The sequence below is a fragment of the Rhinoraja longicauda genome, chromosome 4 (assembly GCF_053455715.1).
Source record: "Rhinoraja longicauda isolate Sanriku21f chromosome 4, sRhiLon1.1, whole genome shotgun sequence".
NCBI classification, from domain to species: domain Eukaryota; kingdom Metazoa; phylum Chordata; class Chondrichthyes; order Rajiformes; family Arhynchobatidae; genus Rhinoraja; species Rhinoraja longicauda.
In genome coordinates, this window is record NC_135956.1 from 88,827,147 (window position 1) to 88,844,592 (window position 17,446).

Here is a 17,446-nt window from a genome sequence, read left to right on the forward strand (position 1 = left end):
AGCAAAGTGTGATGTCATGCATTGTGGTAGCAGGAATATTCCCTAAATGGGGAGAGAATTCAGAAATCAGAGGTGCAAAGGGACCTGGGAGTGCTGGTGCGGGACTCCCAAAAAGCTGATTTACAATTAAGAGTCTGAAGAATTAAGTCTGAAGAGTTACTTAAGAGTCTGAAGAAGGGTCTCGACCCAAAACGTCACCCATTCCTTCTCCCCAGAGATGCTGCCTGACCCGCTGAGTTACTCCAGCATTTTGCGTCTACGATTTAAACCAGCATCTGTAGTTCTTTCCTACACAAGTTAATTTGGTAGTAGAGGAAGGCAGCATTTATTTCGAGTTTAGAAGGATGAGACGGGGATCTTACAGAGACATATAAAATTATAAAAGGACTGGGCAAGCTAGATGCAGGAAAAATGTTCCCAATGTTGGGGGAGTCCAGAACCAGGGGCCACACAGTCTTAGAATAAAGGGGAGGTCATTTAAAACTGAGGTGAGAAGGAACTTTTTCACCCAGAGAGTTGTGAATTGGTGGAATTCTCTGCCACAGAGGGCAGTGGAGGCCAAATCACTGGAGGAATTTAAAAGAGAGTTAGAGAGAGCTCTAGGGGCTAGTGGAATCAAGGGATATGGGGAGAAGGCAGGCACGGGTTACTGATTGTGGATGGTCAGCCATGATCACAATGAATGGCGGTGCTGGCTCTAAGGGCCGAATGGCCTCCTCCTGCACCTATTTTTGTATGTTTCTATGGAATGGGTGACGTTTTGGGTCGAGACCCTTCCTCGGGCTCTTCTTTTATAGTTCTGATTTGAAATCTATCGATCTCCGTCCGTGCGAGGTTTGTTGTTTTTTCTCGTCTGATACCACGCCATCTTGGATTTTTGTTGCTTTATCTGCAGGCTGAGGGCGGAACGCGATTGCCTGCGATCAAGGGAGAGAAAGGTGAACGAGGATCCCCTGGAGCTCCTGGCCCTTCTGGCCTGCCCACAACGGGAGAAGATAGTCCCCCGGAACTTGGCCCGCCAGGAGAGACTGGCCCCCCAGGATCGCCCGGGAAAGATGGCCAACCAGTGAGTGGTTTCCCAGTGGGGCTTTCAGGCAGCTCTGCCACTATTTCTCTTCTGTTTAACAAACTCTTCTTCTTCTTCCTCTTCTTCCTCTTCTTCCTCTTCCGCTTCCTCTTCCGCTTCCTCTTCCACTTCCGCTTCCTCCTCCTCTTCCTCCTCCTCTTCCTCTTCCTCCACTTCTTCCTCTTCCTCCTCTTCCTCCTCCCCCTCCTCCTCCCCCTCCTCCTCCTCCCCCTCCTCCTCCCCCTCCTCCTCCCCCTCCTCCTCCCCCTCCTCCCCCTCCCCCTCCTCCCCCTCCTCCTCCTCCCCCTCCTCCCCCCCTCCCCCTCCCCCTCCCCTCCTCGGACCACTGTCGGTAGATACTCACCACTGCTGACCGGGAGCACCCCACATGCCTTGCCGTTTCAGAGATGCTCTGACCCAGTCGTCTGGCCATAACAATTTGGCCCCTTGTCAAAGTCACTCAGGTCTTTACTCCTGCCCATTTCTCTTGCATCCAACACATCAACTTCAAGAACTGACTGTTCACTTGCTGCCTAATATATCCCACCCCTTGACAGGTGCCATTGTAACAATGTTATTCACTTCACCTGTCCGTGGTCATAATGTTTTGGCTGATCGGTGTACATACACACACACACACACACACACACACACACACACACACACACACACACACACACACACACACACACACACACACACACACACACACACACACACATACAAACCCTGAACAAAAGAACCATGTGCCTAGCACCCCAGTGTGTTCTGTCAAGAGAGAAGAACGTTCTATTGTCATACACCGATCAGCCAAAACATAAGTATCACAAAAGGCTGGAGTAACTCAGCGGGTCAAGCAGCATCTCAGGAGAGAAGGAATGGGTGACGTTTCGGGTCGAGACCTTTCTTCAGACAGCCAAAACATTATGACCTGACGAGCCAAAACATTATGACCACCTGCCTAATATGCTGTTGGTCCTCCGTGTGCAGCCCCATACACAGCAGGGTGCGATGCACTGTGTATTGTGACACATTCCTCCCGTGACCACCATTAACATTTTCTGTGACTTCTGTCGGTTCGGACCAGACGGGATAGCCTTCGTTGCCCTCGCGCATCAATGAGCCTTGGGCGCCCAACACCCTGTCTGTCGCCGGTTTGTGGTTTGTCCCTCCTCGGACCACTGTCGGTCGGTACTCACCACTGCTGACCGGGAGCACCCCACAAGCCTTGCCGTTTCAGAGATGCTCTGACCCAGTCGTCTGGCCATAACAATTTGGCCCTCGTCAAAGTCACTCAGGTCTTTACTCCTGCCCATTTCTCCAGCATCCTACAGATCAATTTCAAGAACTGACTGTTCACTTGCTGCCTAATATATCCCACCCCTTGACAGGTGCCATTGTAACACGATAATTAATGTTATTCACTTCGCCTGTCAGTGGTCATAATGTTTTGGCTGATCGGTGTACACACACACACACACACACACACACACACACATATATATATATATATATATATATAAATATATACGTCCACATGCGTACACATGAAAAACAAACGATAATAGTACAATAATAACAATAATAGTCTATGTAGTTCAGAGCTTATTGGACGTTGTGGTGTTTAACAGCCTGATGGCTGTGGGGTAGAAGCTGTTCCTGAACCTGGACGTTACAGTTTTCAGGCTCCTGTACCTTCTTCCCGATGGCAGGGGTGAAATGAGTGTGTGGCCTGGGTGGTGTGGGTCTCTGATACGAAGCGATACGATAGAACTTTATTTATCCCAGGAGGGAAATTCATAAAACACAAAATACATGAGACATGAAATTAAAGTGAGGATTGGAAAGGGTTGGGGATGTGCAAAGATTGGGGGGTAGAGGGGGAGTCAGTCTCAGTCTACCCCATGACAGAAGGGGGAGGAGTTGTACAGTTTGATAGCCACAGGGAAGAAGGATCTCCTGTGGCGTTCTGTGCTGCATCTTGGTGGGACCAGTCTGTTGCTGAAGGTGCTCCTCAGGTTGAGTATAGGAGCAAAGAGGTCCTTCTGCAGTTGTACAGGGCCCTAGTGAGACCGCACCTGGAGTACTGTGTGCAGTTTTGGTCTCCAAATTTGAGGAAGGATATTCTTGCTATTGAGGGCGTGCAGCGTAGGTTTACTAGGTTAATTCCTGGAATGGCGGGACTGTCATATGTTGAAAGACTTGGAGCGACTAGGCTTGTATACACTGGAATTTAGAAGGAATAGAGGGGATCTTATCGAAACGTATAAGATTATTAAGGGGTTGGACACATTAGAGGCAGGAAACATGTTCCCAATGTTGGGGGAGTCCAGAACCAGGGGCCACAGTTTAAGAATAAGGGGTAGGCCATTTAGAACGGAGATGAGGAAAAACGTTTTCAGTCAGAGAGTTGTGAATCTGTGGAATTCTCTGCCTCAGAAGTCAGTGGAGGCCAAGTCTCTGAATGAATTCAAGAGAGAGCTAGATAGAGATCTTAAGGATAGCGGAGTCAGGGGGTATGGGGAGAAGGCAGGAACGGGGTAATGATTGAGAATGATCAGCCGTGATCACATTGAATGGCGGTGCCGGCTCGAAGGGCCGAATGGCCTACTCCTGCACCTATTGTCTATTGTCTATTGTCTATTGGGCAGCTTACACCCCAGCGGTATGGACATTGACTTCTCCAACATCAAGTAACCCTTGCTTTCCCTCTCTCTCCATCCCTCCCATTCCCAGTTCTCCGACCAGTCTGACTGTCCCTCTGATCACATTGTGTCTCTGTCTGGTTCGTTGTCAACCTTCTCCGAGCTTACAGTGGTCTATTCATCATTTTCCTTGATCTGCATCTCTTTTGATCTCTTACACTTCCTTATCTCTGTAACACCATCTCCCCTGAATAAGGGTCTCCTCACGAGGTCACCCATTCCTTCTATCCAGAGATGCTGCCTGTCCCGCTGAGTTACTCAGGCATTTTGTGTCTATCTTCATACGATCTTGAAGCTGGTGTGACTTGGGTGGAGGGGGGAGGGATGGAAAGGGATGGAGGGGATGCAAGGATTACTCTACTTTGTACTGTGAAAGGTGGGCAATGTGTAGACGGACCCATCTCTAACTGTGCTGTGTCTTTGCAGGGCACTCCTGGAAAAGATGGACCTCCTGTAAGTATCTACTTTCTGTTGGGCATTAGGCAGCTGTTGATTTGCACGCCACAGAAGATATATTTAATGATATTGATGTTCTCTAATATACCTTAAGATGAAGGAGACAAATGTAGGAGGTTTTGTTTTTCTCACAGAAGTGATAAAACATGGTGGATAAGGAAAACTCAGAAAAGATAATTGGATAATTGGATTCGGAGGAGGACATTCGGCCCTTCGAGCCACACCACCATTCACTGTGATCATGGCTGATCATTCTCAATCAGTACCCCGTTCCTGCCTTCTCCCCATACCCCCTGACTCCGCTATCTTTAAGAGCTCTATCTAACTCTCTCTTGAAAGCATCCAGAGAATTGGCCTCCACTGCCTTCTGAGGCGGAGAATTCCACAGATTCACAACTCTCTGACTGAAATTTTTTTTCCTCATCTCCGTTCTAAATGGCCTACCCCTTATTCTTAAACTGTGGCCCCTGGTCTGGACTCCCCCAACATTGGGAACATGTTTCCTGCCTCTAACGTGTCCAAACCCTTCCTCTGTCCCTCTCTTCCCCTCCCCCTTCCCAGTTCTCCCACTGTCTTCCTGTCTCCACCTTTATCCTTCCTTGGTCCCGCTTATGGAAACTCAGTGAAATCGTTGGAAGCCATGCGCCATCTTCCTTCCTACCAAAGATACTAGAGGAGCAAGATGAACCACTCCGTCAAAATCGCCTACACTGAAGTGTGGTACGCAAAGGAGCATAACGGCCGCCATTTTAGTAGGCAAAACCCGCCGTTCGCTCTGCCTCTCGCAGTGTAATCAGTGTTTTGGGGGAACGGTATGTGTGATGATACCATAAAAATGCAGAATATATCTCATCTATCATTCACAGATTTTTAAATGTTTCTGCAAGTTTCGGCCTACTAAAATGGCGCCGTGACGTACTACGGTTTTTAGGGTCGACTGGTCTATCTTGCTCTGCTCTATTATCTTTGCTTCCTACCCACCCCTCCCTGTGTCTCACCTGTGGCAGCCTCCAAACTGTCCTCATCCGTGGCCTTCTTGGGAAATTGTGGCAAGTCTTCTCAATCTTGAGGTAAAAGAGGAGGTTGATGATGGAATGGGACTTCACCACTTTAGTTCTACAGGGGGCCGGCATAAACCCAATGGGTCAAATGGCTTTTGTTTTTGAAGATATGACTCAATTCTTTTTTGATCACGAGGGACTACGCCAGAGGCAACAGACAATGAATGTTTGGTAATGAATGTACCATTGGAAGTTCAATGCGATCATTTGTTTAAGTTTTGCATCATGATTTTTAGTCATTTAACGATAAATAAATGGTCCTAGCTTTTGTTTAAAGACATTTTTTAAATTCTCAATCCAGGGTAAGCAAGGATCTCAGGGATTCAAAGGAACAAAAGGTGACCTGGGGCTCAAAGGAGAGAAGGTATGTAATTCAGTTCTCTGCTGGAAAGCCACATTGGGGGGTGAAGTACACTAGCGATTGCCAACTATCTCACTCCCAAATACGGGACTAGGTGACGTCACCGCCCCGCGCCCCACGTGACCTCACCCAGCCAGCGGCCACCTGCTCCCGCTCCGCCCCGGGCCGGGAGTCGGTTGCTATGCAACCTCTGTTAGGTGAACACACTTGGCCCCGCTCCCCGAACATACTCCGTTAGCCTACAGTGTCCGGGCCTACAGCGGCCCCCGGGCCTACAGTGTCTGGGCCTACATTGTCAGGGCCTACAGCGGTCCCCGGGCCTACAGTGTCCGGGCCTTCATTGTCAGGGCCTACAGGGCCCCCTGGGCCTACAGTGTCCGGGCCTACATTGTCAGGGCCTACAGCGCCCCCTGGGCCTACAGTGTCCGGGCCTACAGTTTCCAGGCCTACAGTGTCCGTGCCTACACTGTCCGGGCCTACAGCGTCTCTAGGCTTACAGTGTCTGGGCCTACAGTGTTAGGGCCTACAGCGGCCCCCGGGCCTACAGTGTCAGGGCCTATAGTACCCCCCAGGCCTACCGTGTCCGGGCCTACAGCGCCCCCCGGGCCTAATACAGGACAAGGGCGGTCCCATAAGGGACAAATCAATTTAGCTCAAAGTACGGGATGTCCCGGCTAATATGGGACAGTTGGCGACCCTACTACACATACATTCATTGCATCGTAACGTGGTGTTTACAAGCTTTGCCTGACTACCTTGCCCCTGGCAGCCGTGTGTGTGTGAAGTGCTTTGTTTCCCCGGCCGTCGCTGTACATTGAGCTGCGGGTGTTCACCGTCTTCCTCTCTCTTCCCCTGCAGGGTGATCCAGGGCTTGCTGGCTCCGCAGGGCCTCCCGGACTCCCCGGCCCTCCTGGCCCACCCGGATCCCAGTCGAGACTCGTGAGTACAGTTCAGCACACGTCTAGTGACGCGCCTTAGCATCCAGACCCACCACCCTCGTTGGCTTTTGCCAGGCCATCAACCCACTATCAATGGTGCACATGGAAGCAGCACCGAGACTCCACTGTTAGGAAAACATCAGCTGAATCCCCAATTCCAAGCTTCAAAATACACCCTGGGGCTCAGATAGGGGTTGCCAACTTCCTCACTCCCAAATACGGGACAAGGTGACGTCACCGCCCCATGCCCCACGTGACCTCACCCAACCAGTAGCCACGTGCTCCCGCTCCACCAATGGCGGCCGCCCGGGCCGGGAGGCGGGTTGCTACGCAACCTCCGTTAGGCGGCACCGGGGCCTCTGTCCGAACCTACACAGTCCGGAAGGCAGACACAGATTTTAACCAGCATCTGCAGTTTTTTTCCTACCACACTGTCTGGACCTACAGCGTCCGGGCCTAGAGCATCCGGGCCTAGAGCATCCGGGCCTAGAGCATCCGGGCCGAGAGCGTCCGGGCCTACAGCGTCTGGGCCTACAGCGTCCGGGCCTAGAGTGTCCGGGCCTACAGCGTCCGGGCCTACAGCGTCCGGGCCTACAGCGTCCGGGCCTAGAGCGTCCGGGCCTAGAGCGTCCGGGCCTACAGCGTCCGGGCCTACAGCGTCCGGGCCTAGAGCGTCCGGGCCTAGAACGTCCGGGCCTACAGCATCCTGGCCTACAGCGTCCGGGCCTAGAGCGTCCGGGTCTACAGCGTCTGGGCCTAGAGCGTCCGGGCCTAGAGCGTCCGGGCCTACAGCATCCTGGCCTACAGCGTCTGGGCCTACAGCATTGGGTCCTACAGTGTTGGTGCCTGCAGTGTCCGGGCCTACAGTGTCCGGGCCTACAGCGCCCCCCCTGAGCCTAATACGGGACAAGGGCGGTCCCATACGAGACAAATCAATGTAGCCCAAAATACGGGATGTTTCGGCCAATACGGGACAGTTGGCAACACTAGGTGGTCGGCATGGACTCGGTGGGCCAAAGGGCCTGTTACTGTGCTGGATCTCCAAACCAAGCAAACTCCAGTAGAGGGCAGTGTGTCACTAGATCCAGTCGTGAACAGCCTGTAAGAAAGTCCAGTAAGCAGCAGTGTGTTAGCAACTACTGTACAGTAAGGGGAAGGGTGCCAGTAAGTTCAGGAGGCTGTAAGTGCCAGCAAGTCTAGAAGAGAAGGGTGTGCCAATATTTCCGCATGGGATCAGTGTAATCAGTATCTCCAGTAGGGGGCAGAGTGTATGCAACACCAGGAGGGCTGTAAGAAAGTCCAGTAGGGGGCTGTGTGTCAGTGACTCCTGGGGTTGCCAACTTCCTCACTCCCAAATAAGGGACAAGGTGACGTCACCGCTCCGCGCCCCACGTGACCTCACCCAGCCAGCGGCCACGTGTTCCCGCTCCACCAATGGCGGCCGCCCGGGCCGGGAGGCGGGTTGCTACACAACCTCCATTAGGCGAACACACTCGGCACCGCTCCCCGAACACACTCCGCTAGCCTACACTGTCCGGACCTACAGCGGCCCTCGGGCCTAGTGTCCGGGCCTACACTGTCCGGGCCTACAACGGCACCCAGGCTTACAGTGTCCGGGCCTACAGTGTCCAGGCCTACAGTGTCCGGGCCTACAGTGTCCGGGCCTACAGTGTCCGGGCCTACAGTGTCCGGGCCTACAGTGTCCGGGCCTACAGTGTCCGGTCCCACAGTGTCCGGGCCCACAGTGTCCGGGCCCACAGTGTCCGGTCCTACAGTGTCCGGGCCTACAGTGTCCGGGCCCACAGTGTCCGGGCCCACAGTGTCCGGGCCTACAGTGCCGGGCCTACAGTGTCCGGGCCTACTGTGTCCGGGCCTACAGCGCCCACCCGGGCCTAATACGGGACAAGGGCGGTCCCATACGGGACAAACCAATTTCGCCCAAAATATAGGGATGTCTCGGCAATTACGGGACAGTTGGCAACCCTAGTGGCTCCATTAGTTTAGTTTAGTTTAGTTTGGATTAGTTTAGTTTAGTTTAGAGACACAGCGCGGAAACAGGCCCTTCGGCCCACCGAGTCGGTGTAAGTGTTGTAAGTGTGAGGTGTAAGTGTTGTAAGTGTAAGTGTTGTCAGGCTGTAAGTGCCAGCAGGTCTAGAAGAGAAGGGTGTGCCAATATTTTCATGTGGGATCAGTGTATCAGTATCTCCAGTAGGGGGCAGTGTGTATGCAACACCGGGAGGGCTGTGAGAAAGTCCAGTAGGGGGCAGTGTGTCAGTGACTGCAGTAGTTTAGTTTAGTTTAGTTTAGGTTAGTTTAGTTTAGGTTAGTTTAGTTTAGAGAAACAGCGCGGAAACAGGCCCTTCGGCCCACTGAGTCCGCGCCGACCAGCGATCCCCACACATTAACACTACCCGACACACACGAGGGACAATTTACCTTTACGCCAAGCCAATTAACCTACAAACCCGCACGTCTTTGGAGTGTGGGAGGAAACCGAAGATCTCGGAGAAAACCCACGCGGGTCACGGGGAGAACGTGCAAACTCCGCACAGACAGCACCTGTAGTCGGGATCGAACCCGGGTCTCTGGTGCTGTGAGGTAGCAACTCTACCGCTGCGCCATCGTGTGGGGGTCAGGTTGTGAGTGTCTTCAGTAGAGGACAGTGCGATACACTTTCCAGCAGTGATCTGTGTCAGTAATTCCAAGAGGGATGAGTATGTCATTTACTCCTGGAGGGAGCAGAGTAGGGTCGCCAACTGTCCCTTATTAGCCGGGACATCCCACATTTTGGGCTGAATTGGTTTGTCCTGTACGGGACCGTCCCTGTCCCGTATTCGGGGGCTGCTGTAGGCCTGGACACTGTAGGCCCGGGGGCCGCTGTAGGCCCAGACAGTGTAGGCTAACGGAGTGTGGCCGCTGGCCGGGTGAGGTCACGTGGGGCGCGGAGCGGTGACGTCACCTTTTGTCCCTTATTTGGGAGTGAGGAAGTTGGCAACCCCTAGTGGGCATGGAGGACTTGTATCAGGTGCAGTACAGTATTGACTCTGCACACCTGGGTCTGAGGGTCACTGATATCCTTCTGGGAAAAGAACTTAGAAAACATTGTGAAGGAGGGTCTCAACCCAAAACATCACCCATCCCTTCTCTCCAGAGAAGCTGCCTGCCCCGCTGAGTTACTCCAGCGCGTTGTGTCTGTCGTAGTGACTAACACCAGTTGGTGCCCAGAAGAGGCAACTGACCCTATTGCAGACAGAGGTAGGGATTGACTGACTGCAGAGAGAGGGGCAAGGTGATTAACTCCAGAGGGGGGCGAGGAGTGGAAGGGAGTGACTGTGGGCAGAGGGAGGGGGAGGCTGGCCTCAGGCTGCGGTTAATGTTGCATCTGCAATCTCAGCTTTCACATGCACGATGCTTCTTGAAGGATGTTTCCACATCCTCGAGTCATTGATTTGTAGAGCACGGAAACAGGCCCTTTGGACCAACTCATACGTGCCGGCCAAGTTGCCTAAACAAGCTAGTCCCACTGCTCCAAAGCCCTCTAAATCTCCCCTATCCCCGTAACTCTCTTTAGATGTCATTATTGCACCCGTCTCTACCATGTCCACTGGCAGCTCGTTTCATAGACGCACCACAGAGAAGTAGCAAATGCAATTAAGGACCATTTTCACCACAGTTAGTCCCTCCTGGATACACTGGAATTTAGAAGGATGAGAGGGGATCTTATCGAAACATGTTCCCAATGTTGGGGGAGTCCAGAACAAGGGGCCACAGTTTAAGAATAAGGGGTAGGCCATTTAGAACTGAGATAAGGAAAAACCTTTTCAGTCAGAGAGTTGTGAATCTGTGGAATGCTCTGCCTCAGAAGGCAGTGGAGGCCAATTCTCCGAATGCATTCATCTAACGACAGCCCCCCCCCCCCCAAGGGCCCAAAATAATGCGGCAAGATATATCTGGACAAAATAATATAATGTAATGTGCTAAACCAGCCAGCACAAACACAAATGGCTCTACAGTACCTCTATAATGTCTGGTATTTATTCACAAAATGCTGGAGTAACTCAGCAGGTCAGGCAGCATCTCAGGAGAGAAGGAATGGGTGACGTTTCGGGTCGAGACCCTTCTTCAGACCTTCTGTGTGCTGGCATTTTCAACTCAATAGACTAAATTAGAGTGCCAAGTGGAAACATTGAATTGAATAAGTTTATTGGCCAAGTATGTACACATACAAGGAATGTGCCTTGGTGCTCCGCTCGCAAGTAACAACACGAACATACAGTAAACGATTAAGAATTAAGCACAATACATTAAAACATTAAGAATACACAGAAACATAGAAACATAGAAAATAGTTGCAGGAGGAGGCCATTCGGCCCTTGGAGCCAGCACCGCCATTCATTGTGATCATGGTTGATCATCCACAATCAGTAACCCGTGCCTGCCTTCTCCCCATATCCCTTGATTCCACTAGCCCCTAGAGCTCTAACTAACTCTCTTTTAAATCCATCCAGTGATTTGGCCTCCACTGCCCTCTGTGGCAGAGAATTCCACAAATTCACAACCCTCTGGGTGAAAAAGTTCCTTCTCACCTCAGTTTTAAATGGCCTCCCCTTTATTCTAAGACTGTGTGGCATATCATATCATATCATATCATATATATACAGCCGGAAACAGGCCTTTTCGGCCCACCAAGTCCGTGCCGCCCAGTGATCCCCGCACATTAACACTATCCTACACCCACTAGGGACAATTTTTACATTTACCCAGCCAATTAACCTACATACCTGTACGTCTTTGGAGTGTGGGAGGAAACCGAAGATCTCGGAGAAAACCCACGCAGGTCACGGGGAGAACGTACAAACTCCTTACAGTGCAGCACCCGTAGTCAGGATCGAACCTGAGTCTCCGGCGCTGCATTCGCTGTAAAGCAGCAACTCTACCGCTGCGCTGCCGTGCCGCATCTGTGTACAACATTACAGTTTAAACATGTGAGTGAAATAATAGACCAGTTCTAGCCCTGGGGATGTGCTGCTGACATTCATATTTTTCACAATTCCTTCCTGGCAGAATTTCGTCGATGCTGAAGGCTCTGGACTGGATGACAGCAACAGTGACAGTAAAATCATTCGAGTGAGTATCAGAGAGTCGTAGACTCCAACAGCACAGAGACTAGTCCTTTGGCCCAACTCATCCATGATGACCCAGGTGCTCATCTGAGCTAATGCCCATGTGCCAGATTTGATCCATCTATCTATACACTAAAACTCTCGTTTGTTTGTTTGTTTGTTCCTGAACTACAGCCAAAACGGTACACGATAGCGCGACCATTTCAGGCCCCACCTTACTCACCGTCGTCCCTTTGGTGCTAATGGAAGAAGTTTCATTGAAATCGGCGTTTAAAAAAAAAAGTTATTCACATTTTAAAGTTTAAATCTATCTCCTAGGGAGGGAGGGAGGGGGGGAGGGAGGGAGGGAGGGAGGGGGGGTGGAGGGTGGGGGGCGGGAGCAGGGGGGAAGGGGAGGGCGGGAGGGTGGAGGGGGAAGGACAGGGGGGAGGGGGGAGAGGGGAGGGGGGGGAGGAGAGGGTGCTGCACCAATGCAGGAGTGGTTTGGGCCCAACGGGTCCACTTGGTCTAGTCCTTGTTAAGCTTCTTAACTGTGCTCTGCAGAGGGTAAATGTCCAACTTCAGCAGTCTTGGTTCAGAATTGCTGTCCCTTCAATCGGGTTGCCTACTGTCCCGTATTAGCCGGGACATCCCGTATTTTGGGCTAAATTGGGTTGTCCCGTATTAGGCCCGGGGGGCGCTGTAGGCCCCGACGCATTAGGTCCTGACGCTATAGGCCCCCACATTTTAGGCCCGGACTCTTTAGTTCCCGACCGCCTAGGTCCAGACACTGTAGGTGTTGGTCCCGACAGTGTAGGCCCGGAGGCCCGGGCACCGCGTAACGGAGGTTGCGAAGCAACCCGCCCACCCCCCCCGGCCCGAGTGGCCGCCATTTTGTGGCCGCTGGCTGGGTGAGGTCACGTGGGGAGTGGGGAGTGGGGCGCGGGGCGGTGATGTCATCTTGTCCCGTATTTGGGAGTGGGATCGTTGGCACCCCCCACCCATCACACACCCCTCTCTCTGGCCCACGCTAATTCCCAGCAGATCTATTTGTCCCCTTTGCGCCAATCGTCTGAGGAAAGATTCTGGCACTTGGCACTGCTGCATGGGACTCCAGGGGTTAACGTCTGGGATTGAAGAGCAATGTTGGGGGACAGTGATTATGAGCCTTCAACGGTTCTTTATTGTTATGTATGCACTGCACGGTGAAATTACTTTTGCATGGCTCACACATGCACACGTCGACATATTTTGGCGCCATTTACAAAACTCCAAAGACCAGTTATATGGTCATAAGTGATACGAGTAGAATTAGGCCGTTCAGCTCATCAAGGCTACTCCGCCATTTAATCATGGCTGATCTATCTCTCCCTCCCTCTCCTATCTATCTCATTCTCCCCACAACCTCTATGACACCCGCACTGATCAAAGTCCAGGCGCTGGATGTACTGGGACGTTCCCCGGTCCAGGTTGGCCCCAGGCTGCTGCAAGGCCTCCTCCGTCTCCCTCGACAGGCTCGGACCGACAGCCGACGTCCCTCTCCTCGCCCGGCCCCCTCCTTGTGACCCCGGGCGCCTCCTGCAGCTGAGGCGATAGACAATAGACAATGGGTGCAGGAGGAGGCCATTCGGCCCTTCGAGCCTGCACCGCCATTCACCGTGATCATGGCTGATCATCCACAATCAGTACCCCGTTCCTGCCTTCTCCCCATACCCCCTGACTCCGCTATCCTTAAGAGCTCTATTTAACTCTCTCTTGAATGCATTCAGAGAATTGGCCTCCACTGCCTTCTGAGGCAGAGAATGCCACAGATTCACAACTCTCTGACTGAAAACGTTTTTCCTCATCTCAGTTCTAAATGGCCTACCCCTTATTCTTAAACTGTGGCCCCTTGTTCTGGACTCCCCCAACATTGGGAACATGTTTCCTGCCTCTAACGTGTCCAACCCCTTAATAATCTTATACGTTTCGATAAGATCCCCTCTCATCCTTCTAAATCCCAGTGTATACAAGCCCAGTCTCGTTGAGGCTCATTGAGGAGGCGCTGTGAACTGTTTGCGTGCTACTGTATGTTTCATTTTTTTTAAATTAGTACCTAATCAGATGCACAGCACTTTGGTCAACGTGGGTTGTTTTTAAATGTGCTATACAAATAAAATTGACTTGACTTGACTTGACTTGACTTGACTTGACTAGTCGCTCCAGTCTTTCAACATATGACAGTCCCGCCATTCCGGGAATTAACCTAGTAAACCTACGCTGCACGCCCTCAATAGCAGCGTTTGTACGTTCTCCCCGTGACCACCTGGGTTTTCTCCGGGTGCCCCGGCCCCTCTTCTACCCGCCCACCCCTCGCGTCCTTGGTCGCCAGCGGCTCCCCCCCCCCCACCCTACACTCTCCGGGGCCAGGCCCGGCACCTTCCGAGTTTCCTCCCCCCCGTAGGCGGCGGCCCATCGGGTCCTTCCCTGCAGCGACTCATCCCAGGGGCATTCTGGGTCCCACCGCACTGCATCATGGTCGCCTTCTGCTAAGGGGGACCCTGGCAAATTTGGAGTTCGTGGCGGTGCTTTCTGGCAACTAACAGCAGTAGGTCCTGGTGTCTACGAGTCCAAGAGAGTGGGAGTTTTTCGTGTTCTTGTTCCATGTCTGTATAAAACTTGAGAGTCTTCAAGGTACAACAGAAGTCGTTATTGCATTAACTCAATGCTGGCAGCAAGACAACTAAAAAATGGCCGCAACCACACGGTTCGGCTGCACGCTCCCACACTGTGTAGAGACAGAGATAACCATGTACAAAAACGTCTCCCTTTGTCCCGTGCAACGCCACCGAGGGGCAACGGGTCCTCCCATCCCACATGGGACCCCCAAACATCACAGAGATAATAGAACCCATTAAAACATCATCCGCCCAACAGGACAACCGTGTGCCAAACATACCACGCTGTGAAGCACCATCTGCTAGTCACACTCAGCCGGCTTCTGGCTTCATGTCGTGGTACTGAAGTATAAATGCTCTCAATTTATTAAAAATGATGCTAAAGGTCATGTTTTTCCAAAATGCTCTCCCGACATCAGAGACGAAGAAGTGGAAAGACTTCCACGGTCTCTCATAAATAAACTTTATTCATTAATTGAAACTCAAAGGTTCTTTGATTCCAAGTAGTTTCCAAGTTCCCATGTTGAAATTTTAAAGTTCCAAATCGGGGGATGGAAGTTTTAATTGAACGCACAAAAACGAAGTAAAAAAGGATCATGTGTTGAAAAAAAACTATTTCTTACAAGAAACCCAAATCTCCAGAGAAAGGATAGAAGGGGGAGGGGGGCTCCCTTGAATTCTTTCTCACTGTATACAGGCAGTTCCGATGCTCCTCAGTCTGTACTGAGGTGATCAAAGGGCCCCAGTCTGCTGAGGCAAAAAGTGCTCCTGCCTAAACCATTACAATAGACAATAGGTGCAGGAGGAGGCCATTCGGCCCTTCGAGCCAGCACCACCATTCAATGTGATCATGGCTGATCATTCTCAATCAGTACCCCGTTCCTGCCTTCTCCCCATACCCCCTGACTCCGCTATCCTTAAGAGCTCTATCTAGCTCTCTCTTGAATGCATTCAGAGAATTGACCTCCACTGCCTTCTGAGGCAGAGAATTCCACAGAATTACAACTCTCTGACTGAAAAAGGTTTTTCCTCATCGCCGTTCTAAATGGCCTACCCCTTATTCTTAAACTGTGGCCCCTGGTTCTGGACTCCCCCAACATTGCCTCTAATTCCCGGAATGGCGGGACTGTCGTATGTTGAAAGGCTGGAGTGATTGGGCTTGTATACACTGGAATTTAGAAGGATGAGGGGGGATCTTATTGAAACATATAAGATAATTAGGGGATTGGACACATTAGAGGCAGATAACAGGTTCCCAATGTTGGGGGAGTCCAGAACAAGGGGCCACAGTTTAAGAATAAGGGGTAGGCCATTTAGAACGGAGATGAGGAAGAACTTTTTCAGTCAGAGGGTGGTGAAGGTGTGGAATTCTCTGCCTCAGAAGGCAGTGGAGGCCAGTTCGTTGGATGCTTTCAAGAGAGAGCTGGATAGAGCTCTTAAGGATAGCGGAGTGAGGGGGTATGGGGAGAAGGCAGGAACGGGGTACTGATTGAGAGTGATCAGCCATGATCGCATTGAATGGCGGTGCTGGCTCGAAGGGCTGAATGGCCTCCTCCTGCACCTATTGTCTATTGTCTATTGTCTATTGTCTAACGTGTCCACCCCCTTAATAATCTTATATGTTTAGATAAGATCCCCTCTCATCCTTCTAAATTCCAGTGTATACAAGCCTGGTCGCTCCAGTCTTTCAACATATTGATAGATTCTTGGTTAGTGCGGGTGTCAGGGGTTATGGGGAGACAGCAGGAGAACGGGTTAGGAGGGAGGAGAGATAGATCAGCCACGATTGAGCGGCGGAATAGACCTGATGGGCCGAACGGCCTAAATTCTGCTCCTCTCACTTGTGACCTTATGACCACACATTAATCACTTGTTTTGAAAACAGGTCCACTGTTTCTTACAAGAAACCCAAATCTCCATGAGAAGGGATGGAATGGAGGGGGGGGGTCCCTTGAATTCTTTCCTACTGCATACAGGCAGTTCCGATGCTCCTCAGTCTGTACTGAGGTGATCAAAGGGCCCCAGTCTGCTGAGGCAAAAAGTCCTCCTGCCTAAACCATGACATATGCTGCCGATGTAAAGGAAAGCTTCAGGGATGGCAGACAAAAATGATAATCGACTGGATACATTCTATCGTGTAACTGAAAAATATCTTCTTGTTTCTTTTCATAGTCCTTGATAGACATTTTTCCACAAAATTAACAAGTTATGGATTCTGTCATCCGTTTTTCCTTTCCACAACTTCTAAAATATCTAGACCAAGTTGGGGCTAAAACCTCTCCAGCATTGGTGCAGTACCCTCTCCTCCCCCTCCCTCCCCCTCCCCTCCCACCCCTCCCCTCCCACCCCTCCCTCCCCTTCTTCACCCCCTCCCCTCTCTAACCACCCCCCCTTCCCCTCCCCCCAATCCATCCCTCTCAACCCCCCTTATCCTCCCTCCCCCTCCCTCCCTCCCTCCCTCCCTCCCTCCCTCCCTCCCCCCTCCCTCCCTCCCTCCCTCGCTTGGAGTAGTGATAGTAGGAGACTCCATTGTGCGAGGTGCGGGCAGGGGTTTCTGCGGCAACAGGCGGGTTTCGAGGACGGTGTGTGGCCTCCATGGTGCCAGGATCCAGGATGTCACGCCCAATGCGCAGGAAACCCTCAAGGGCGAAGGTGAACAGCCGTAAATGGTCGTGCCTGTCGGCACAAACGATGTCGGAAAGAAGGGGATGAATATTCTGCAGCGTGACTTTAGAGAGCTCGGAAAAATGCTGAAAAGCAGGACCTCCAAGGTGGTTATCTCCAGTTTGCTTCCAGTTCCTCGTGCTGGCGAGAGCAGGAACAGGGAGATAGATTCAAACTTTAAAATGTGAATAACTTTAAAAATATAACACCGATTTCAATGAAACTTCTTCCCTTAGCACCTAAGGGACGACGGTGAGTAAGGTGGGCCTAAAATTGTCGCGCTATCGTGTACCGTGAGGCTGTAGTTCAGGAACAAACAAACAAACAAACGAGAGTTTTAGTGTATAGATATCCATCCGTATATATTTTATTAAATGTGAAGTGTAGCAGGGAACTGCAGATGCTGGTTTACACCGAAGATAGACACAAGATGCTG

The 17,446-nt window shown here is 51.5% G+C and overlaps 1 protein-coding gene across 4 annotated transcripts in view; it reads left to right on the forward strand.

Moving 5' to 3' along the window:
• The window catches only part of LOC144592961 (collagen alpha-1(XV) chain-like), a 225,484-nt gene that overhangs the window by 123,964 nt on the left and 84,074 nt on the right, over nucleotides 1–17,446 (forward strand). For all 4 annotated transcript variants that reach the window (XM_078398342.1, XM_078398339.1, XM_078398341.1 and 1 more), the window contains 5 exons: nucleotides 896–1,066; nucleotides 4,198–4,224; nucleotides 5,590–5,652; nucleotides 6,508–6,588; nucleotides 11,652–11,714. In XM_078398342.1, the coding sequence (XP_078254468.1) occupies nucleotides 896–1,066; nucleotides 4,198–4,224; nucleotides 5,590–5,652; nucleotides 6,508–6,588; nucleotides 11,652–11,714 (405 nt within the window). The remainder of the gene's footprint in view (nucleotides 1–895; nucleotides 1,067–4,197; nucleotides 4,225–5,589; nucleotides 5,653–6,507; nucleotides 6,589–11,651; nucleotides 11,715–17,446) is intronic.